Below are 19,690 nucleotides of genomic sequence, written 5' to 3'. Positions count from 1 at the left end.
GAGAAGGTAATGGAATAATGAGATCCCAAAGGCAAAAATTATTCATTTATTTTCCGAAACATGCCATTATACAAAATAAACATTCTACACATTTATTGGTGGGCTTTTTGATATTTTTCAAGTAAGGTATCAATTTGTGAAAGTTTTTTTATAAAGTATGTTTACAATAAAGTATGTTTTATTTTAATTCAACTAGTTACCAGCATCTACTTTAATACTCATGTAAAACAAATACAAAATATAATTGAAAAATGTAAAACAAAACACCTATTACAAGAACTTTAAGACATTTGATATTTGATATTTTTTCTGATAAATGGCCATTAATGAAGAACAAGATTATAAAGCTTTTTTTGTCCTAATTCTTAAAACAGGTATATTTATAGGCATGATTAAGCTGTTTTAATATTAGTTATCACTTTGTATTAATTTCATAAATTTATGTTAACTGTAGTCACATACCGTATAATCGGTTGTGCATACGCCAACTTATATTTAAAAAACTAAAAAAACTATATTTAGCCTAAGTACACATGTAACAACCTTTTGTGATTTTTTAATAAAGAAAATAAAATAAAATACTTATTCTATAACATAAGAGTAATTAGTTTAGTTTACACTACTTACTATCTTCCTAGCTTCTACCCACACAGGGGCGAAAGTGGATTGTAATGACAGTTCATTGGTACATGTGTCCAATGATTTATCCCAAGATTCCTCTGATTCTAGCCGCACATACACACGGTCTCCATCTGAATTTGTTAACGGCATGAATGGCCATCTGAAAGTTGATATAAATGTGTTAGATATCAACTTTATCTATATTGAAGTATTGATTTGTATTACCTTGTATACCATAAATGTAAAACTTAAAATTTAAAGTAAAGGAATTTTTAAACATAAACTTATAAATTTTCAAATACATAGTATATTAATTTATGGCCAATTCAAAATTTTAAATTGTTATGTTAGTATGTAACATTCATTAATCATTAATATTATAATAATGTCTTCATAGAATACACAGTTTGTGCATGAGTTCATGGCCAAATATCTTTTAATAGAAAAGAAATGCTTATACCTGGGAATATTCAACGACAAATTTTCTTTATTGTTGTAAATAGACTGCTTATCCACTTGCAATCTATTACTAGACTCCGTCAACATCTGTCTCAACTTCCTGCCCTCAATAATCTTGTTAATTAAATCCATATCATTTTCTTCTTCGGTTTTCTGCTTCTTACTCGGTAACTGCACATTTTCAAAATCAATATCATCTATATCACCAAATAATTCTTCTGCTGTACGCTTATTAGTTGTTGTTGTCGTTATACTATCCAATATTTGTGAATTTATTTGCCTGTTTGGTGTGCTATTGACTAAACTGCTACTTAATGCTTTGTTCACATCTTGACTGGTTTGTAGTGTTTGTGAAGATGCAGGACTAGAGAAATCAAGACTCCTTTTGGTAGGAATTGGTTTTTTCTTGACTGGATTTGCATCTAAAAAGTAAGTCATTTTATATTAGGAAAAACACATGAATGAAGTTTAAAAAAGAACAAAAAAAGTGAATCATGTAATAACATGAAAACCATGCGAAAATAATTAACTTAATATAATAAAATAAACTAAAATAAACAATGTTTTGTTTACCTGCGCGATTATCACTTTCTCGCATCAACTCTAGTTCATCTGCGTACATAAGCTCATATTCATCGTCTGGATCCGGATAATCATCCATTGTATATTTTTTATAATAGATTTATGATTATGATGTAGTTAACTTATTGTGAATAATTTTAAAATAGATGGAATTCGCCACAGATTTGCCGGCAGGCGGCAGCCGGCAATCGCTTGCGTCAAATTGACATTTGACACTAGCTGTTGGCAAATGACTGATGACAACGATTTTGTACACAGATTTCACCACAGGATTTCACAGATGTCCGTAATAATTAAAAATCCGTAATATTACAATGGGGGGGCCCCTCCCTCCTCCAAAGGGGGGGGTGAGGAGTCACTTAGTTTCTGAGATATTGGAGTTTAAAGTTTTGAGAATTGCCTTGAAATTGCAAAAAAAAAATATGGACAAGAAATAATATGAACTTATCACCAAGTTGTATAGTCCCAGCAGTGGGTACTTATATGGGCTGATGATGATGATGAATCTCAAACAAAGAAATAAAGAAATGTATTGCTCAAAATTATAATTTTCAAATTTGACTACCTGAATTTGACTACCTGTCGACCCCTATGCGAAACTCGATCATAAATTTAGAATGAAAATTATGTATTTGCTATAGTAAATAATATTTTCTCTAATAATATATTCTTTGGGGAAAGTTGTTCAGTTTATGGGCTAATTACGAGACTACGAGTAGATATTAATGGGGATTTTGTTGCGTTCTGTATATGTCATTTGATAGTTCATATAAATACACAAATATCATAACAAAAAAGTTTGTCAACAAACAAATTAAAATAATTAACAAAATAATAAATAAAATAATTATCAATTTACGTTATTTTTATTTTCTTTTTTGCTGATCCTACCATCTGTCAAAGTCAGCTTTGGCCGCCATTGAAGATTCGTTTCTATATTGAACTACCTTGGATACCTTTAGGAAAGCAATTTTCGATTGCTCGGGTAGAGTTGTATATATTATCTGTGGTTATACTTTAGACTCGTGTAATGGAGGGGAGAAGTAAGGAGGACCATCTAATTGTACTAAAAATGTCCGTTGAAGGGGAGCAAATTAAGGTGGCGCTTCAGTAGCAAGTGGAAGAATTTTAAATTGAGCGCCACAAATTATTTCAGGAGTTTTATAGGTTATTATTTACTTATTGCAGTTGTCTATGTAAATAATTGAGATGTTAGTCCTTCCTTATCCTAAATATGGGGATTGTAAGAAGCTAATTTTATTACGTCGTAAGTCAAGGGTAAGTACAACGACCACATAAGCCCAAATATTATTTTCTGATTCTCGGGAAGCCTTGCGAGTTTTCATTTTTTTTAACTCAACTCTCAAATAAAACACAGGATTGTATATACGAAACTTTTTTAATAATTGGGTATATTTACAATACGTTAGATAACAAACGTGAGTTACATAGTTATTAGAAGAGGTACCCGAATAATACCTTTCGTAAAGTAGGTAAACGCATATCCACACAATATCAATGTCTCACGAAGGGTCGATTTCATAGGCTTTTACAAAGAATCACATATTAAGTACGATGAAAGTGTATGAAATAATATTTTTTACATTTTTTTGTAAATAATTATTATGTTAAATGTTTGTATACAATTTGTTAATACTAAAAACGTAGGTACCTACATAAATCAGGATTAAATTTTAACTCGTATAACTTCTACATTGTGCCAATAAATATTTATTTTGAATACTTACATCTTTATACTTACATAAAATATAAGTTTATATTATGAAATCGGTATATAAAGAGTAAAAACCATGACGACCCCGAACCATGACTGATTTTACAGACAAATACCTATTGCGTTCATACCCGACTTAATCATTTTATTAATTGGAATGTACAGTTACCTTAATTTCTACTTACATCTGGTTGAATAAATTTATTTTGAGAAAACAATATTACCTAATTGTAATTTTCATTAAAATAATGTTTACTCGTATTTAAAACCGTGTGTTTAAACTTCATTAAAATTATATCCAGCTATCCAAAATAAAACAACAGACTAGGGTTTTTTAAAGAAAATTGCACGCACGCAAATTACATCTACATATAGATAATTAATTTTGTCTTACTATTATTACAAGAGTACAATTGTTAATTAATTTAAACTACATATTTTATAAAACAGCTTTAGTGCTGCCAGTGTTTACTATCTTAGTGAAGTCCACGAAAATAGAGAAATTATACATTTTTGAATTTCATAGTAGATATTACACTATCTAGAAGCCAGCTCAAACTGATTCTAACAAGACTCTTATACCTATTTATTTAACATGCATCATGACGCAGACGGTATCAATGAACTTTTCATTACACCTAATAAATTAATTAGTATTAGTCTACAAGCACTATTATAGTCCCATTGCTAATAAATTAATAACAAAAGAGTTGTTCGAAATGAAAATATAACAAATTATTATAAATAACACGAAACAAAGCTTACAAAAACATCACAGACATCTACTTACACGAACAATAATGAGTTAGAATATAATCGAGATTCTAGAAAATAAAATAGATACCTAATTAATTTACTCGTAAATATGGCAATTGAAACGGCTAGATTATTGGCACTCGGTGCTTAGAGAATTACCTAATGTATCGAAAAAAAAATAATGGGGAAAAGAAACGTCATTCTTGTAACATTCGAACAACGTTGTTTAGTGAACGTTTTGATTACGAACAAGTATAATAAATACGGTGTATGCACTTATTTATTACAATATTCAAGAAATGCTTAACATGGGACATAGAAACAAAATTAAAGCCACCGAAAAGACTCTTCGAATAAAATAGATACCTATATTGGACTTTAGATAGTTATTACCACTTCTTTACCAACGCCTATCCAAAGGTTAACATTTCTTATACCAATAATCCTAACTGAGTATTTCATACCGAGTGCCACAAGATTTACTTGCCATTCATTAGACTAGACTATTCTTATGACTTATTTTATTGTAATCTGTACAAAACGTCGCAAAATTTGACCTATATAATATAACTTAGGCCTCCGTTTAGAGTGCAAATCTAGAAACTTATGTTTACAGATTATAGGTAGAGCGTTGAATTGTTTGAACTGTGAACATTGAATTCTGTCATTAATAACTTCATTCTTCCAAATAAATATCACATACAATTTCAATTTTAATTTGAAAAACAAAAGAAAACATTTAATTTGATATCGCAAAAATATTAGAGACAATCTTTTTTGTCTGAAAACTTTTAGAGTTGATTACTGAGCATTGCTTCTTGAAGAATTATTTTAAGCCTTAGCGGTATTTACTCGATATCTACACGGTTTAATACTTAAGACACCTATTAAATGTTCATGGCTGTTAAATAATGTGTTACGTGATTGTCACAAAGAAGCCCTTTCAATGTCTTTACTATTATAAAGATTATATTACCTATATGTTTAATAGGTAATATAACTTTAAATAAGTTATTTAAATACCATTATGTAGAGGCTATTGAAAAATTTTTGTAATTTAATTTTTATGTTTTTTTATATTATTTAAGTATGTTTTATTCAATCGTAGTCAGGTAATGTTCATTGGTATATTTTGAGAAAAAAATAAAAATGTTTAGTATTATACAATGTCACGGTTGCCCAAAGAAAATTTCTAACCAAGCTGTTCATTCGAAGTATCCGATTTGCACTCTATCCCAAAGAGGCTACCGCGTGCTTTGAGCCGGTCGTATTTTACGTACTTTTTCCTGAAGGACCTAACCGGGTGTCCGCCGGAGCCAATATTGCAACCCCCCCGCCTGCCACTCTCTAATATCATCTAACTACATTGCAATACGATTTTCTACTACATTTACGAAACTCTTACACACTAGCTAACCGCTGATCTATTGGACTAAACACTGCAATCACTTCAGCAGTTATACAAATTGTCAGACATTACCTACATTATAGTTATACTGAAATGTCCTGACTACTTGAAGATCGATACTAATGCACTTGTAGTGGGATGTTTTAAGATCACTCCTCTCAAACACATCAACTTTCATCTCCGCAACAATTTCGCTTATATAAATTCGCTATAATTTTAGCTCTTGCTTTAATTTTATCACATTTAACTTGACTTGAATTTAACCAACGCCAGACATTGAAATCTTTCCGCGGGTACTTATTGTGTTTAAATTACGATTCTGCATCGAAAGTCTTGTTCTGCCGTTGGTATTTATATCTTTCGGTTTATAGGTCTTGAAAATAAATTTAATCTAAACGTTATAATAATGTTTTACATTGGCGTTTTCTGCTAAAGAATGATGTTTGAACTAAAATGAATTTTAACTCTTCGATGTACTTCGTCTATTCACAATTGTAACGTGAGACTATTGGAACAATTTTGCACAAATAACATCTGTCTTTATTGTCTTATTTAAACAAAAAAGTCAGATGCTCTTTTTGTTATTTATTGTATACGTTTTTTCATACCTTTTCCAAATCTTCATAAAACTACTAGTAGGTAGGCCTTTCGATTCAGACAAGGTAAGTACTAATTAGATTTACAACACAAAATACGCCAATGATCGTAAAATCGTCAATCTATAATTATCTAGTTATATGGGATGTAAACAGATAGGTTATAGGTAGTTACATATTTGCTTTTTGATTCATAATTATTTATCTAAAACTTTTTCAATTATGACACGCATAAATTTGAAAAGAAGATTAACCACCAAACAATCATTATTCGAACTAAATATTGGTAACACGATTATAAGACCATTCATAACCAATAGACGACCGACCAAGACTTTCGGCAGTCAGAAGCCGACATCACACGCGGCTGGGGCGGTCTGTCAAGGCTAGCCGCAGCACCGCGACCTCCGTGTGTCAGGCGGCACTCAGGGCGTGCGGGGGGGCCGGCGCGGGGTGCGGCGGCGCGGGGGGAGGGCTCTCGATCGCCCCGCACCCCTTCAGCTCCGTGAACACCTCCGTGAAGAAACCAGGCTCGGAATTAATTCTTAACATGTTAAAGGACAGTCTATCGACGATTAAAAGGCATCGGTCCCAGAATTTGTCTTTGGAGTCTTCTACTAAGAAGGGCTTGAGGGGGTAGGAGATCTCGTTGCCCATGTAGGAGTACGAGAGGTAGAGGCACGTGAGGACGACAGCTTGCAACTCCTGCGGCCGTCCTATCCTATCGCCGTCCACCAGCTCTCTGACCAGCATGTACACGAAAACCACGTTTGCTGGATTGATGAACGCCACGTCCTGAAACGAAATACAGTCATGTTATTACATATATATCTCAAAAAATGTCAATCAACTAGCAATCAGCAAATATTTCCTTAATTAACGGAAAGTTCTGGAAATAGAATTGTGACTCTAGGTAAACGAAATACCTCGATAACGGTCAATAAAATGACTATTGATTGACATCAATGTCTGGGCAATTACGTCACAAAAAGGTAACATGAACATAAAAGTAAATATAAACAAAAGAGAATCTTATCAAGATGATTGTTTGCGTCGTACCTATAAACTGAACCCAAGTGTAATATAATCGTTTTCGCAGCCCTAAAGTTAAACATGCATTGTAAAGAGGGGTCTGAATTGCCAAACTGTAACCTTAGACAATAAAAGGCTTAAATTAGTTTCATATTACAGAAATACAACTTTGCAGTTAGCTGTTTGTGTGGGTATAACGTATCACGTGGTATCACGTAGATATTTTTAGTGACTTCTTTGTTTATTTTATAAACCATAATATATAATCAGTAGAATAACTTATTTATATGTGGAAGATATTGACATTCTGGCATTGTGAAAGATACTAGTATAGATAATACTAACTTTCCGCACGCATTCTCAAAGAAAAACCCACATAGTTCCCGTTCCCGTGGGATTTCCAGGATAAAACCTATCCTATGTGTTAATCCAAGTTACCCTCTATATGTGTGCTTAATTTCATTGTTCAGTAGTATTTGCGTGAAAGAGTAACAAACATACACATACACATCCTCACAAACTTTCGCATTTATAATATTAGTAGGATCTACATATCTACAAAAATGTTATGAAATATAGAAAAGAGTGATTAAAAATTTGTGATGGGCTTAACAAGGGCCACTTCGTATCGCAGGGCTTACGTTATAATTAATGTGTGTTATGCATAAGAGACCTTAATACTACGAAAAAATATATTTATACGACGAATAAATTATGACCTGGTTCCACAATAGCTTTCTATGTCAACTAGTTTTTCCATTTACGCATGAAAAGCGTCATTATATGACTGCAGTGTAATTTAGAACTTTTATTTTTATCTAAAAATAAAACTGAAAGTTGATAATTTAACTCCGGGCTATTTATAGTCTTATAAAATATCCATGCAGTCTAGATTTCACTTGCAGTCTCACTTTATTACAAGTAGAACAATTCTTTGTTTCCATTCTAATATTATTAAATTTGTATTCCTGAACTCAATTTTCGTTAGTAATTTTCGTGACCAAAAATATCTGCAAAAGAAATAGAATAGTTTCTTATTTATCACAATAAAATACGTCATCGTTATACGAATCACGAACGAAGTAAAAAGAAATTGTATTCAACTAAAAATACTAAATACATACTTCAATATTGTAAATTGTAATGATTATTACGTATAATATAATTGGAGTGCTACGGGCTACGGCCTACGAAATACTTGCTACGGAGCCGTAGGCGAGATATATTATTGTAAAAATGTCTTTAGATCAGAAAATTTATATTTTATAAATACATTTATGTTTTTATTAGAATATTTTTCACAATAAAATGAATAAGCAGGTGGTTTTCAAAGTTGTAAAATTTACTGCATAGCTAGAGGATATCTCAATTTGAAAATTGAGTGCAGGTAACTAGGTAGGCATTATATATTTGATACTTTGAAACTTATAGTGTCTTTTAATTTATAACTATATTTGTAATGGTTAAAATTGTATTCAATATATATATTTTTTCACTGACACATAACTTAAAACGAAACCTCTCGTGTAGCGATTCGGTGTTCGATGAGTAGACGATAAATGAGGAAAAATTTGAAGGACACTTTAGGTTCAGGTACATTTCGATACTTAAGAGTTAAAAATATGATGTAAAATAAAAGAAAAATAAAGAAAGCTATGTATTTAGAGACAGAAAGAGACTTATATGAAAGTAGCTCTTTTTAGGGGAAAATATACTATCCAGCCCTAGATTCTAGGGAATAGATTCATTCAAGATAATTCAACGTTATATCGAATAAAGAACAAATACGTAAAAACAAATACTTTGTTGAAAACCATATAATAATATCTTTATGATTCATGAGAAGTTTCGTTCATTCGTTTAAGAGGCTTAGAAATTATGTTTCCTTATAAAACAGTAAGATCTTTTGTTATTGTTACGAAAATAACGTTTTTATGGAAATAAAAGGAAGCTAAACAATTTTGTAAGCAGAATATTTTGAAACCAACACGATTCAAACAATAGCTTGTTTTTTCCTTTATTAGAAGCTTTGCAAAACATTATTGTGGCTTATAAAGCAATTTCTGTGGAAGTTTTTGAAGCTGTTTGAAATATATGAACAATTCTATGAATAGGTTTAATTTAAATATGAGTTTCACTATAGGTATGTATGACAATAATATATTTATAATCTTATATATAAAATTCTCGTGTCACAATGTTAGTCTGCATACTCCTCCGAAACGGGTGGACCGATTCTCATGAAATTTTCTGTGCATATCGGGTAAGTCTGAGAATCGGCCAACATCTATTTTTCATATGTACCACGGGCGAAGCCGGGGCGGACCGCTAGTAATATAATATATATCAGTGAAATAGGTAGATCCGAAAAAGAAACATTAGTAACTATATATGAGCACTGGGTCCTGCCTTGGGGTAATAAGGCCCAAAATATTATTAATAAAATATGTTAATCTGTAAATACCTACATTTGCTGAAGAGTTTGTTTGTTTGAACGCACTAATCTCAGGAATAACAAAAACTTTTTGACGTGTGGATTTGGGATTTTTTCCTCTATCACTTTATATAGGAATGTTTTTAGCTGTTACCAATTTTTTAAGTTTTGACTCGATTATATTTTTAACGTTTTATTTTTTTAACTCTCTGTAGACCGGTTATTTTATGTGGGTTCTGTATTTCCTTCCAATTTAATAAAACAAGATTAAACTCCACGTCACAATTAGCATTCAAAAATATACATTGTAGCATTAAGGCAATTTGCATGGAAATAATCCGTGGTTACGTCACAATCTCACCATCTCATTCATACATATATTTTCGCATATTTCTGTCCCTTTCTAAACAAACCCTTATTCATAAAGCTAGACGCACAATATTGATTGCGTTGGTGGAAGCGGCCCATGCCTCCACAGAGTAAAAACTCCATAGACCATACATATTGAATGAACTTTCTTACCCTCTACTAAAATATTACCCCATCAAGACGATTACGGGGTAAATACTATTCCTGATATTGAGACATAAAAGAGATAAGTGGTTGTGTGCTCTGTAATCTGAGAGGATATTGGACAAACGCAATTTCAGATAAAGTAATAAATGTGACTTTTTGGATAGTTTACCACATAATATAAACTTGAATTTAGAGTGATGTATAACATGACCAGAGGTCATGTAATAACTTATAAAGTATAATATGTAGGTACCTACAAGATTTTTTTGTGAAAATAAAATGAGCACGCTTTAAAAATTTCAACTGAATTTGTCACAATTTCATTCTGAAATACTTCACTAATAGCCATAGCGACATTTTAATTTTATAATTCCAAACAGTTCGTGAGGCAATTAAAATATATATTACATAAACGTTTTGGAAGTACAATTCTAGTTGCGTGACGTTTGTAGGTTACCGAGTTTCTTTACAAGAGGCTTTGTTTTATCGGATCATTATTAATTCATTAATATATAATGATCCGATAAAACAATGGAACTTTAGTAAAAATTAGAACGCTCGCGTTGAATATAATCGTTGTTCAAAAGCGCTATTATTCTCTTGTCGTTTAAGTTGATTAATTTGTATTTAATTTAGAGTTTTAAACTGTGATAAAGTTCTATAATTCATGATGGAATTAAAGGCTTAAATAAGTTTCTAGAGAATATAATATCTTTAGTCTACGCCCGCGCCGTCTACGGAAAAAGATACAATGTATACAGAAAACAGGCCATCTTTATAATGGATATTTTTTGATCACGTATGGCATACCTACTATGTTTTAAATATTGAGTTTTATGACAAAGATACTATGATACGTATCAGCAACGGTACTATATTATGTTAACTTTTTAGATTTACTAGCTGTGTCTCGCGGTTTTTACCCATATTGCTCTACTTCTTTTGGTCTTAGCGTAATGATGGTCTCAGCCTATAGCTTCCCACGAATGGGCAATCTGACATTGAAAGATTTTTTCATATCGGACCATTACTTCCTGAGTAAGGGCGCGTTCCCACTATGTCGTAACGACTAATTTATCGTTCGACGACTGTCGTCTTTACCTGTTCCCATTATAACGATTGTTTGTCGTCAACATTTTTTATCGTTTAGCGACTGTCGTATCTAGCTGTTCTCATTGGATCGCGACGACATTTTATCGTTTCCTGGCAGTCGCTTTGTCGTTTACACATCATCAGCAAGCTACAAATCTAGTCGCCTCTGCGTTCGCTTGGTGATTACTAGTGCGTTTACTCTCCTGAGTTCAATGGACGTCATAGAGTTGCCGTCCACGATTTTTTATCGTTTTACGACTGTCGTGCTTGCCGTTCCCACTGTCACGACAAAGTGTCGTCACTGCAAAAACTGTCGTAGACGACAGTAAATTGTGTCGTTCTAAATGTGAACACCTCCATTTAAACATATAAGCCACGACACTTAAAACTACACGATTATCTGTCGTCACGACACGGTGGGAACGCGCCCTTAAGCGCGTCCTAGGACATACACAAACAAACTCTTCAGTATTTAGATTTCATTCTTAAATCATAATATCAGCTGGTTTTGAGCATGCGCATGTTTTTGTTGTGAATGCTTGAATAGTATCAGACGCCTTTCCGTTAACATTTGAGAGTTTTCTTTGTATTAAAACACTTTATAATATAAATGTAAACTTCAACTACAGAAATTAGTACATAATAACACGGTTTTTAAGTGTATCTTTTTGTTATTAGTGCTTTTTGTGTTGCGTATCTAATTTTTGTCTATCTCATACGTTTTTATAATTATGAATTATTTATTATTGTTTTTGGATATCTACCAAAATAAACAAAACTATGGTCGATTTAAGCGTTTAAAGGTGTATTTAAAATAACAAATGATTGAGAGAAAATAGATAAAACACCTTGACCGTGGACGGCTCTCAAGGGACACGTGGATTTAGAAATGCCATCTTATTTATGTATTACTATTATAAGGTTATTTGTATTGGATTTATTCCCAATGCCGGCTAGAAGTATTTTTATTGGCATAGCCAAAGCTCCTGTATTAAAAGAATTGAAGGGTATTTCAGAAGTCGAAGGCAATAATTATATGAAATTTCTAGACATGCCACTAACATAATATTGATAGAAGAGTGTGTATAACAAAATGTAGATTACATTAAGATTCGTTTTAAACTTCTATATACTAAATTCTATTTATGTACTGAATTAAAGAAAACCCTACTCTCTTTCTCTAAATTAGATAATAGCAGACTACGCTGCACTTTCTAAAACAGTTTATCCTTTTTAACTATTTACCGCAACTATAAATAGGAAAGTACAAAGTTTCTTCCTACAATTATTTTAAAAGCGACCTCTCTTTTGTAAGAGCCGAGAAAGTGTTTATGTTTAACCTATTTTGTGCAAGATATTTGACCTAAAATACTACAAACACTTTCATATCCAAATAAAACAAGTCGAAAACAATTTTTAAAATATAAACAGATACGTATGTATTTTAGTTGCATTATTTGGATACTGCATTATGAAATGTAGTACCAAAATATTGTATATTTTAAACAAAATTATAATCAGCTTCTTCATCTACGTAAACTAATTCTTAGTTCAAATAAAATATAGTTTTAATAAACTTAAATAAGAAAGTCTACTTCAGAAGTATTTCGCAATATCACAGAATTAAAATAAAAAGGGTCATTTGTTTAAAAATTAATAGAAGATATCGATCCGAGTCGTGTAAGGACGTAAAATAAGAATACAATTTGTATTGTTTGTAGTTATTGCCTATCTACTTATGAAACTATTATGTAAACATGTTCCGTGTCTATATGTACTCTTCTTTTTTCTTCTTTATATCAATTTTAACAAAATATTCTATCGTAAGTTTTGATTGGTTTATGTAGCAGTGGGTAATGGGCAGATGATTACTTAATGATCTAAGGCTGATGATGATGATGAGATATTATACAAATTTACAAAATAGATAGACTATCTATTGATAATTATGTAATCAGACAAATCGATTAAAATTTCAATTATCTTAGAATAAAATATCATTAGCTGTTAGGTAAACATTGCACTTGCTGTTAAACTTCATTTATTTTCTCACAAAGAGATAAACGAAATCCATTATAGTTATGATGTTAATGAAAAAAAAATCGTCTTTATGTTTACCTACGGCCTACCCTACACTTATTTAAACAAAGCAGGTAAATATACTGAATCTTTTATAATATTTGATATATAATGTGATACTTCAGTTCTATAACTATTACTCTGATTAGAGATAAAAAACTCTACTTCTTCGAGTACTTTCAAATCTATTTCAAAGGGTCTCAGTTTAATTTCCTTTATAATGCTACTGTTTATGACGATCCTTGTCGAATACGAAAGTATGCATAATTTAAGTTAGGGGAGTTAAACAATGGGTGAGTAAAATCGATAAGAAGATGGAGATGGTACGTAACAATAAACAAGAACCATTCTCCGTAACTAGGTGAAATATTACGGATATAAATTATAAGGAATCAAAGGTATTACAATATTGTGACTCATTATGCAGTAAAATTGTAGCGCATAGTCACGCAATTCCGATTATTATTGTCGATACAAGAAAAATGCGTGCGCAGATTTACCTGCCATCCCTGTAGTAGCAGCGACCTGTCCACCGTCCGCAGCCACATGACCGCGTCGCCAGCTTGGAAGTCGCGCAAGCGGTGGCAGCGCGAGTGCAGGAACATGCCCAAGCATTTCAGCAGCTCTGAAGTGGACGCCTGGATCACTGTCTTCCTGGGCGCTACGATCGGAGCCGTCCCCACCGCTGTCGTCGGCAACTTCTCCGTGTAACACACATTATTGTTGAGCGCGTTCGTCCTGGCCACCTCCGTAGGCGGAGGCAGCGGCGCGACCGGGGCCCGAGCGTATATCGCTCCCCCCACGCTAACATTTTTGTTCCTATCGAGCGGGGCATTGTCCGTAAGCGGCGCTCTGAACGTCGTCACGCTTTTGCTCTTGCATTCGAGCTTCTTCTTGTTGTTGTTGGCCGTCGAGAACCTCTTCCACGACAGCGCATTGATGAACAGCGAATGCTTCTTGAGGTTCTTCTCGAGGGCCGTTTTCTCCGAGATGATTTTGGCGGCATCGTCTAGGGTGGCGCGTCTTTCGTCGCGGGTCAGGTCGCGGTTCTCTCTGTTCTTGGCGTTGTTGAGGCGCTCGTAGGAGTAGGCGAGTGCGGCGCGGTCCGGCGGCGGGGCGGCGGCGGGCGGTCGCCGCTCTCGCGGGCTGAAGCTCAGCACGGTGCCCATCAGGCCCGCGCACGTCTGTCCGCTAGGTGCCCGCATGCATCGCGTGTGCGGCGCGCGGTGTCGGCGGCCCGTTTGCGGGCTCGATACGCCCGCGCATGCGCCTCGCGCGCCGGGCCCTATCGACCGCGGCGCGCGCAGGCAGCTGACCACCGGCACCACCGACCGCGCCCGTAAACAACTCCTCACTAAATCACGGAATTACCGATCACCGATTCCAATTAACTGATCTTATTCCGATCTACCGGTGTAGCGTCTTCCTTGCGAATTAACTTTTTACATAACCGCCTCTAGAAGAGATCCGCAAACATTATATAATAATGCGGAGTAGCTGGCGACGTTTCCCTATAATTGAATCTCTCCAGTTATTTCCCGGTGGTTTTTCTGCGTCAAAAATCAACCCAGATCTGCAGCGGCTGACCTGAATACAATTTTCATTAAAAATGCCGCTATCATTGCGAAAGCTCGCGCCAACGATGCTTAAGTTCATGCAGATAGTTAACACGACGGTGTTTTCATCTGAAATACAGCTGCGCTTTTCATGTACGAATTCGAAACATAATATTTATTCATCGTGTCATCCAGCCATGTAGCAATAAAATGAGGAGAGTAAATAAATATGGTATTATAATAATGTTTCTAATTTCATAATAAGATATCATAAGAATTATAGAGTTTGCGTATCTTCTTTATGAATAATGCTTTACCTAATGTATATTACTGTATAACTAGTCTGGTCATAAGTTCTGTCATTATGTTAGATTTTCAAATTTTTTATGTTTACCGCAAATTTCTTTTTCACGTTCGATTTTTGATAATTTTACGCGTTAAAAAACGACACACTTTATTAGAATAACGTATTTGTTACAATGTAGTGGACGCAAAAAGAGGACAGAGTCGCTGTTCTCGCTCTGCATCGTAGCGGTTACGCGCCAAGAGAAATTTTCAGTTTGCTTTAAAATTTACAAATAACGCAGAAATTTTTTTCTTGCACTATAAAACGATTTAAGTAAGATTCAAGAGTAGAAGATAGGAATAGAAGTGGTCTTTGTCGTACGATTTGGACGACAGCAGTGATAAATGCAGTAAAGATGCGAATAAGAAAAAGTCCGGTCCGAAATCGAAAACAGTTAGCACTGCAGATGGGCCTTAACAGTACCACAGATAAAAGGGTGTTGAACGAGGACCTAGGACTATGGGCTTATTGTAGAAAAACATTTCATCTTCTTAACACACGCCTGAAGAAATTAAGACTGGATAAATGTCGCGCATTACTTAAACGATACGCGAGAAAAATGTATCGTGAAATCCTGTTTTCAGATGAAAAAAATTTTACAGTGGAGGAGTGCTGCAACAAACAGAATATCAAAGTGTATACCCACAGTAGTGAAGAAGCGTTTCAACGTGTATTTCGAGTCCAACGCGGCCATCACCCCTTATCAGTAATGGTTTTCCTGGGAGTGTCTTATTTTAGCCTAACAGAGGTGTTTTTCTGTGAAAAGGGTGTGAAAATAAGTTCCAATGTTTACCAAAATATGGTCCTGACAAACCTCGTAAAACCTCCTTCTCAGACCATGTTAAAAAACAGCACTGGGTATTCCAGCAGGACTCAGCACCTGCCCACAAAGCCAAGAGTATCCAAAATTGGCTGGCCGCCCATCAGATTGACATCATTCGTCATGAAGATTGGTCATCTTCTAGCCCGGACCTGAATCCTCTGGATTATAAAATCTGGTAATATTTAGAGGAGAGAACCTGCGCTAAATCCCACCCAAATTTGGAGTCACTCAAAGCATCCATTATTAAAGTAGCTGCTGAAATAAACATGGCCATGGTGCGTGCTGAGATAGACGACTGGCCGCGGAGGTTGAAAGCTTGTATCGCAAAACATGGATGCCATTTTGAATAATTTTTATACGAAATTATTAAGTAATATGTAAGCTTTATTGCCACATATAAAACAATAAATATATAAAAGTAACTTTTTGTTTATTCAATAAAACATGTGTGACAGAACTTATGACCAGACTAGGTATATATAGTACCTTCAAGTTAAAATTTATTCATAATTAATAACTTACTTACCACTACGTTATAAATAACCGTTACTTCGTGTTATAAGTTTGATTTCCCTATAGACTAAATTAAAATTATACGGTTAATAATTTTTTAATATATTATTAGGTATGTCTTATTTAATAAAAATTTATATTTCATACATGTTATTCAGTCTGTTGAGTTAAAAATAACATGAAAACTTCCTTATTTATTTGTTCTTTCTTTCTTTCTTATTTCTAATTATTTTGTCTTTAAAATATCAATATTAAAAGCAACAGGGTGATGTTTTTTTATTTATTTTAATATTGTAATCCTAGGGCACATTATCTTAATTAACCCATTTGCTTTAGAAGGGTGCTTTAACCCTAGTTTGTAACAAAATTTATTCGTTTTCATTGGATTGGTGTACAATCCCTTGTACACCAATCCAATGATGAGGAATAAATTTCCCACTCTCACAATAGATAATGAGTCAAAACAAACACTGAAGCCATTGTATTCGATCAGGGATGGACATCATCATCATCGTAATCATCACTTGTATTTAAATGTAGACTTAGTGAGCCTCGGAAATAAAAACTTACGGGCAGACTGAAAATCAGCGCTGTTCAGGTGTTAAAACCCGACAGCATGGCTGTGTCTGAACCGATTGCCATGTAAATTATTCTATTTTTTTTAGTAATATAAGTAGTTGTTAAGTGTGTGTGTAACATGTGGCAATAAATATTTTTTCTTTCTTTCTTTCTTTCATTCACTAATATTATAATATTTAAATATAAAATATACTAGCGGTCCGCCCCGGCTTCGCCCGTGGTACCTACATGTTTAAACTATCTTATCTCTCAAGTTGGATCGAACTACACAATATGGTGTGCGAATTTTATTATAATCGGTTAAGTGGTTTAGGAGTCCATTGAGGACAAACATTGTGACACGAGATTTACCTATATATATTAAGATTAGTACAATTTTACGAATGAACATAGACTTCAGCCGATGTTTCTGATTTGAGGAAAAGTATGCACCAATTTCAGGTTGCAAGCTTCACACTATCAATCTAAACATGACTTTAAACATACGAAACTCCATAAGTGAATTACCATGTCCCCTAGAGGGGTAAGGGGCAGATGCATTATACATCTGTTTCACTGATCGATTTTCTTTAGGGACAAGTAGGTGATCAGCCTTCTGTGTCCTGCCAGACCGAGACATTTTTTTTTTCTTCGTCTCCACCGGGAATCGAACCCAGGACCCTCGATGTTACCTACGCTCACGCGTCAACCACTGTACCAAGGAGTCGGTCAATAATAATGAACGAAACTCCATAATCACTGAGATACTAAATTCCGCATAAATTATTTCGAGCCAGCCAGGCGCCATTCCAAATACACCCTTGTTTCACGAAGTGGGATGGCGCTTTTACATGCCTCTCGATAATTGAAATCTACACGTGTCTTTTATTCATCATGATTTACTATTGTTATTGTTTATTTCTCATTATATTTTGTGGTGTAGGTACCTACTCTACATGTGTCTGAGGTAGGAAACTCAAACTCAAACTATATTATTCAAGTAGATTTCTTAAACAACACTTTTGAATCGTCATAACATTTTTAACATTTACCACCGATTCGGAAAGCAGTATCTATGGAGAAGAACCGGCAAGAAACTTTGAAATTCCCCTTTCAACGTAAATGGAAATTTGTCTCTCCTGAAAATTAAGAGGACAGTGGACAGCGTCATTTCTTTATTATCTTTTCAATAAAGAGTGCCTTGCTGATAACTTAAAAGAAAAATCTATACATATAATAAATCTGTAGAAGGGTCAATTCTGTACATTGAAAATATTGAAAAAATAAATAGCAGGGGGTGTTACTGGATCGATACCAAACCCAAATATGTGATTAAAAAAATTTTTGTCTGTCTGTCTGTCTGTCTGTCTGTCTGTCTGTATGTGAAGACATCACGTGAAAACTAACGGTTCGATTTCGATGAAACTTGGTATAATTATACCTTATTATCCTGGGCGTAAAATAGGATACTTTTTATCCTGGAAAAATACGTAGAAAAAAAATTATCTTAATTTTTCAGTTTTATCCATAGACGTTTGTTCTGTAGAATCGCGAACACACGTTGCGTATTATTATAGGTCGAGCCGTATTTGGTCTTTACAATAGATATTTATAAGATGTCATTGTCAGAGTTACTCAAAATGGAGAAATAAACCATCTACGCGAAGACCGACATCCGCGCGGACGGAGTCGCGGGCGGAAGCTAGTTATTAATAATTTTCTTAGCATCGATGCACGATATAAACTCTTTTAACTAGAGGTATATTAATTATTTGCATATGTACAAAACATTAATGTAAGTATTACCTACTTGTCCTAATTAAACACAAGTTCTGCACTCTCTCAAAATATTCGCACATCAAATCATTTTTAAGAAAACCGACGTCACGTGACCAGCCAACCTTGCTAATGAGTTTATTGGAAGCCCTACCAGTCCCCCAACCATACGTCATAAGCCTGTGTTTATATTTATTTATATCACTCACATTTTAGTTGTCCTAGGCGATTTATATTCTAGCAAATATATTAGAATTAATCATTTTAATCTGAGGGTAATTAAAATGATAATTTAACAAAAATAAATTCTATCAATACTAAATGAGTAATGCGGAGATTACGAGTACGAATATAGTCAACCTAAATATTTTAGAACATCTTTTATCTTCTATCATTTAACTTTTTTTCAAATAAAAACGAAAAATTGAAAATCTGATACGATTAAAATTTATAACTGTTAACCACATAGTTTATTATTATCTCTATCGATTGTCATCTTAAAACCCTATTAATATCTACAAAGTTATAAAGACGAAGCTATCTTCCATAACATGCGTGCATGATAATCTTCTAAACGTCACACGTAATTCTAAATTTACATGAAATTTACAGAATCACGCTGAAGGCTTAGTCACAATATACAGATACAACCAGTAGGAAAAAATCATACAACACGTTCGAAAAGGCTCACGTACACAAGCAAGCGTGACGAGAATCGTAAGGGTATTCTTATATCTGTCAATTGTGATAATACCCTTACCACAGACTCCCTTACGATTCTCGCGCGTTCTCCTTTTTTCCAAGTTTC

General features: G+C 33.9%; 2 protein-coding genes across 2 annotated transcripts in view; both read right to left on the bottom strand.

Annotated features, from left to right (window-relative positions):
- Positions 1-1,858, bottom strand: part of cutlet (chromosome transmission fidelity protein 18 homolog) — a 35,551-nt gene extending 33,693 nt beyond the window's left edge. The window contains exons 1-3 of the mRNA XM_089705685.1: positions 1,654-1,858; positions 1,082-1,502; positions 628-781 (exon numbers count right to left, since the gene is read on the bottom strand). Coding sequence (XP_089561811.1) covers positions 628-781; positions 1,082-1,502; positions 1,654-1,741 — 663 coding nt within the window. The 5' untranslated portion in view covers positions 1,742-1,858. The remainder of the gene's footprint in view (positions 1-627; positions 782-1,081; positions 1,503-1,653) is intronic.
- A 1,184-nt stretch (positions 1,859-3,042) lies between these two features.
- Positions 3,043-14,515, bottom strand: Cdk5alpha (Cdk5 activator-like protein). Its single transcript, XM_089705704.1, has 2 exons — positions 13,811-14,515; positions 3,043-6,952 (listed from the first exon to the last, which is right to left on the bottom strand). Exons 1-2 carry the CDS (start codon positions 14,513-14,515, stop codon positions 6,572-6,574), a joined length of 1,086 nt encoding a protein of 361 aa, XP_089561830.1. The 3' UTR covers positions 3,043-6,571.
- Positions 14,516-19,690: the final 5,175 nt, after the last annotated feature.

The sequence above is a fragment of the Colias philodice genome, chromosome 17 (genome assembly GCF_061535455.1).
Source record: "Colias philodice isolate Cphi_HAF_F1 chromosome 17, ilColPhil1 Martin Lab GWU primary, whole genome shotgun sequence".
NCBI classification, from domain to species: Eukaryota; Metazoa; Arthropoda; class Insecta; order Lepidoptera; family Pieridae; genus Colias; species Colias philodice.
The sequence above is the reverse complement of the archived record's forward strand: the minus strand, read 5'-3'. Positions and strand labels throughout refer to the sequence as shown.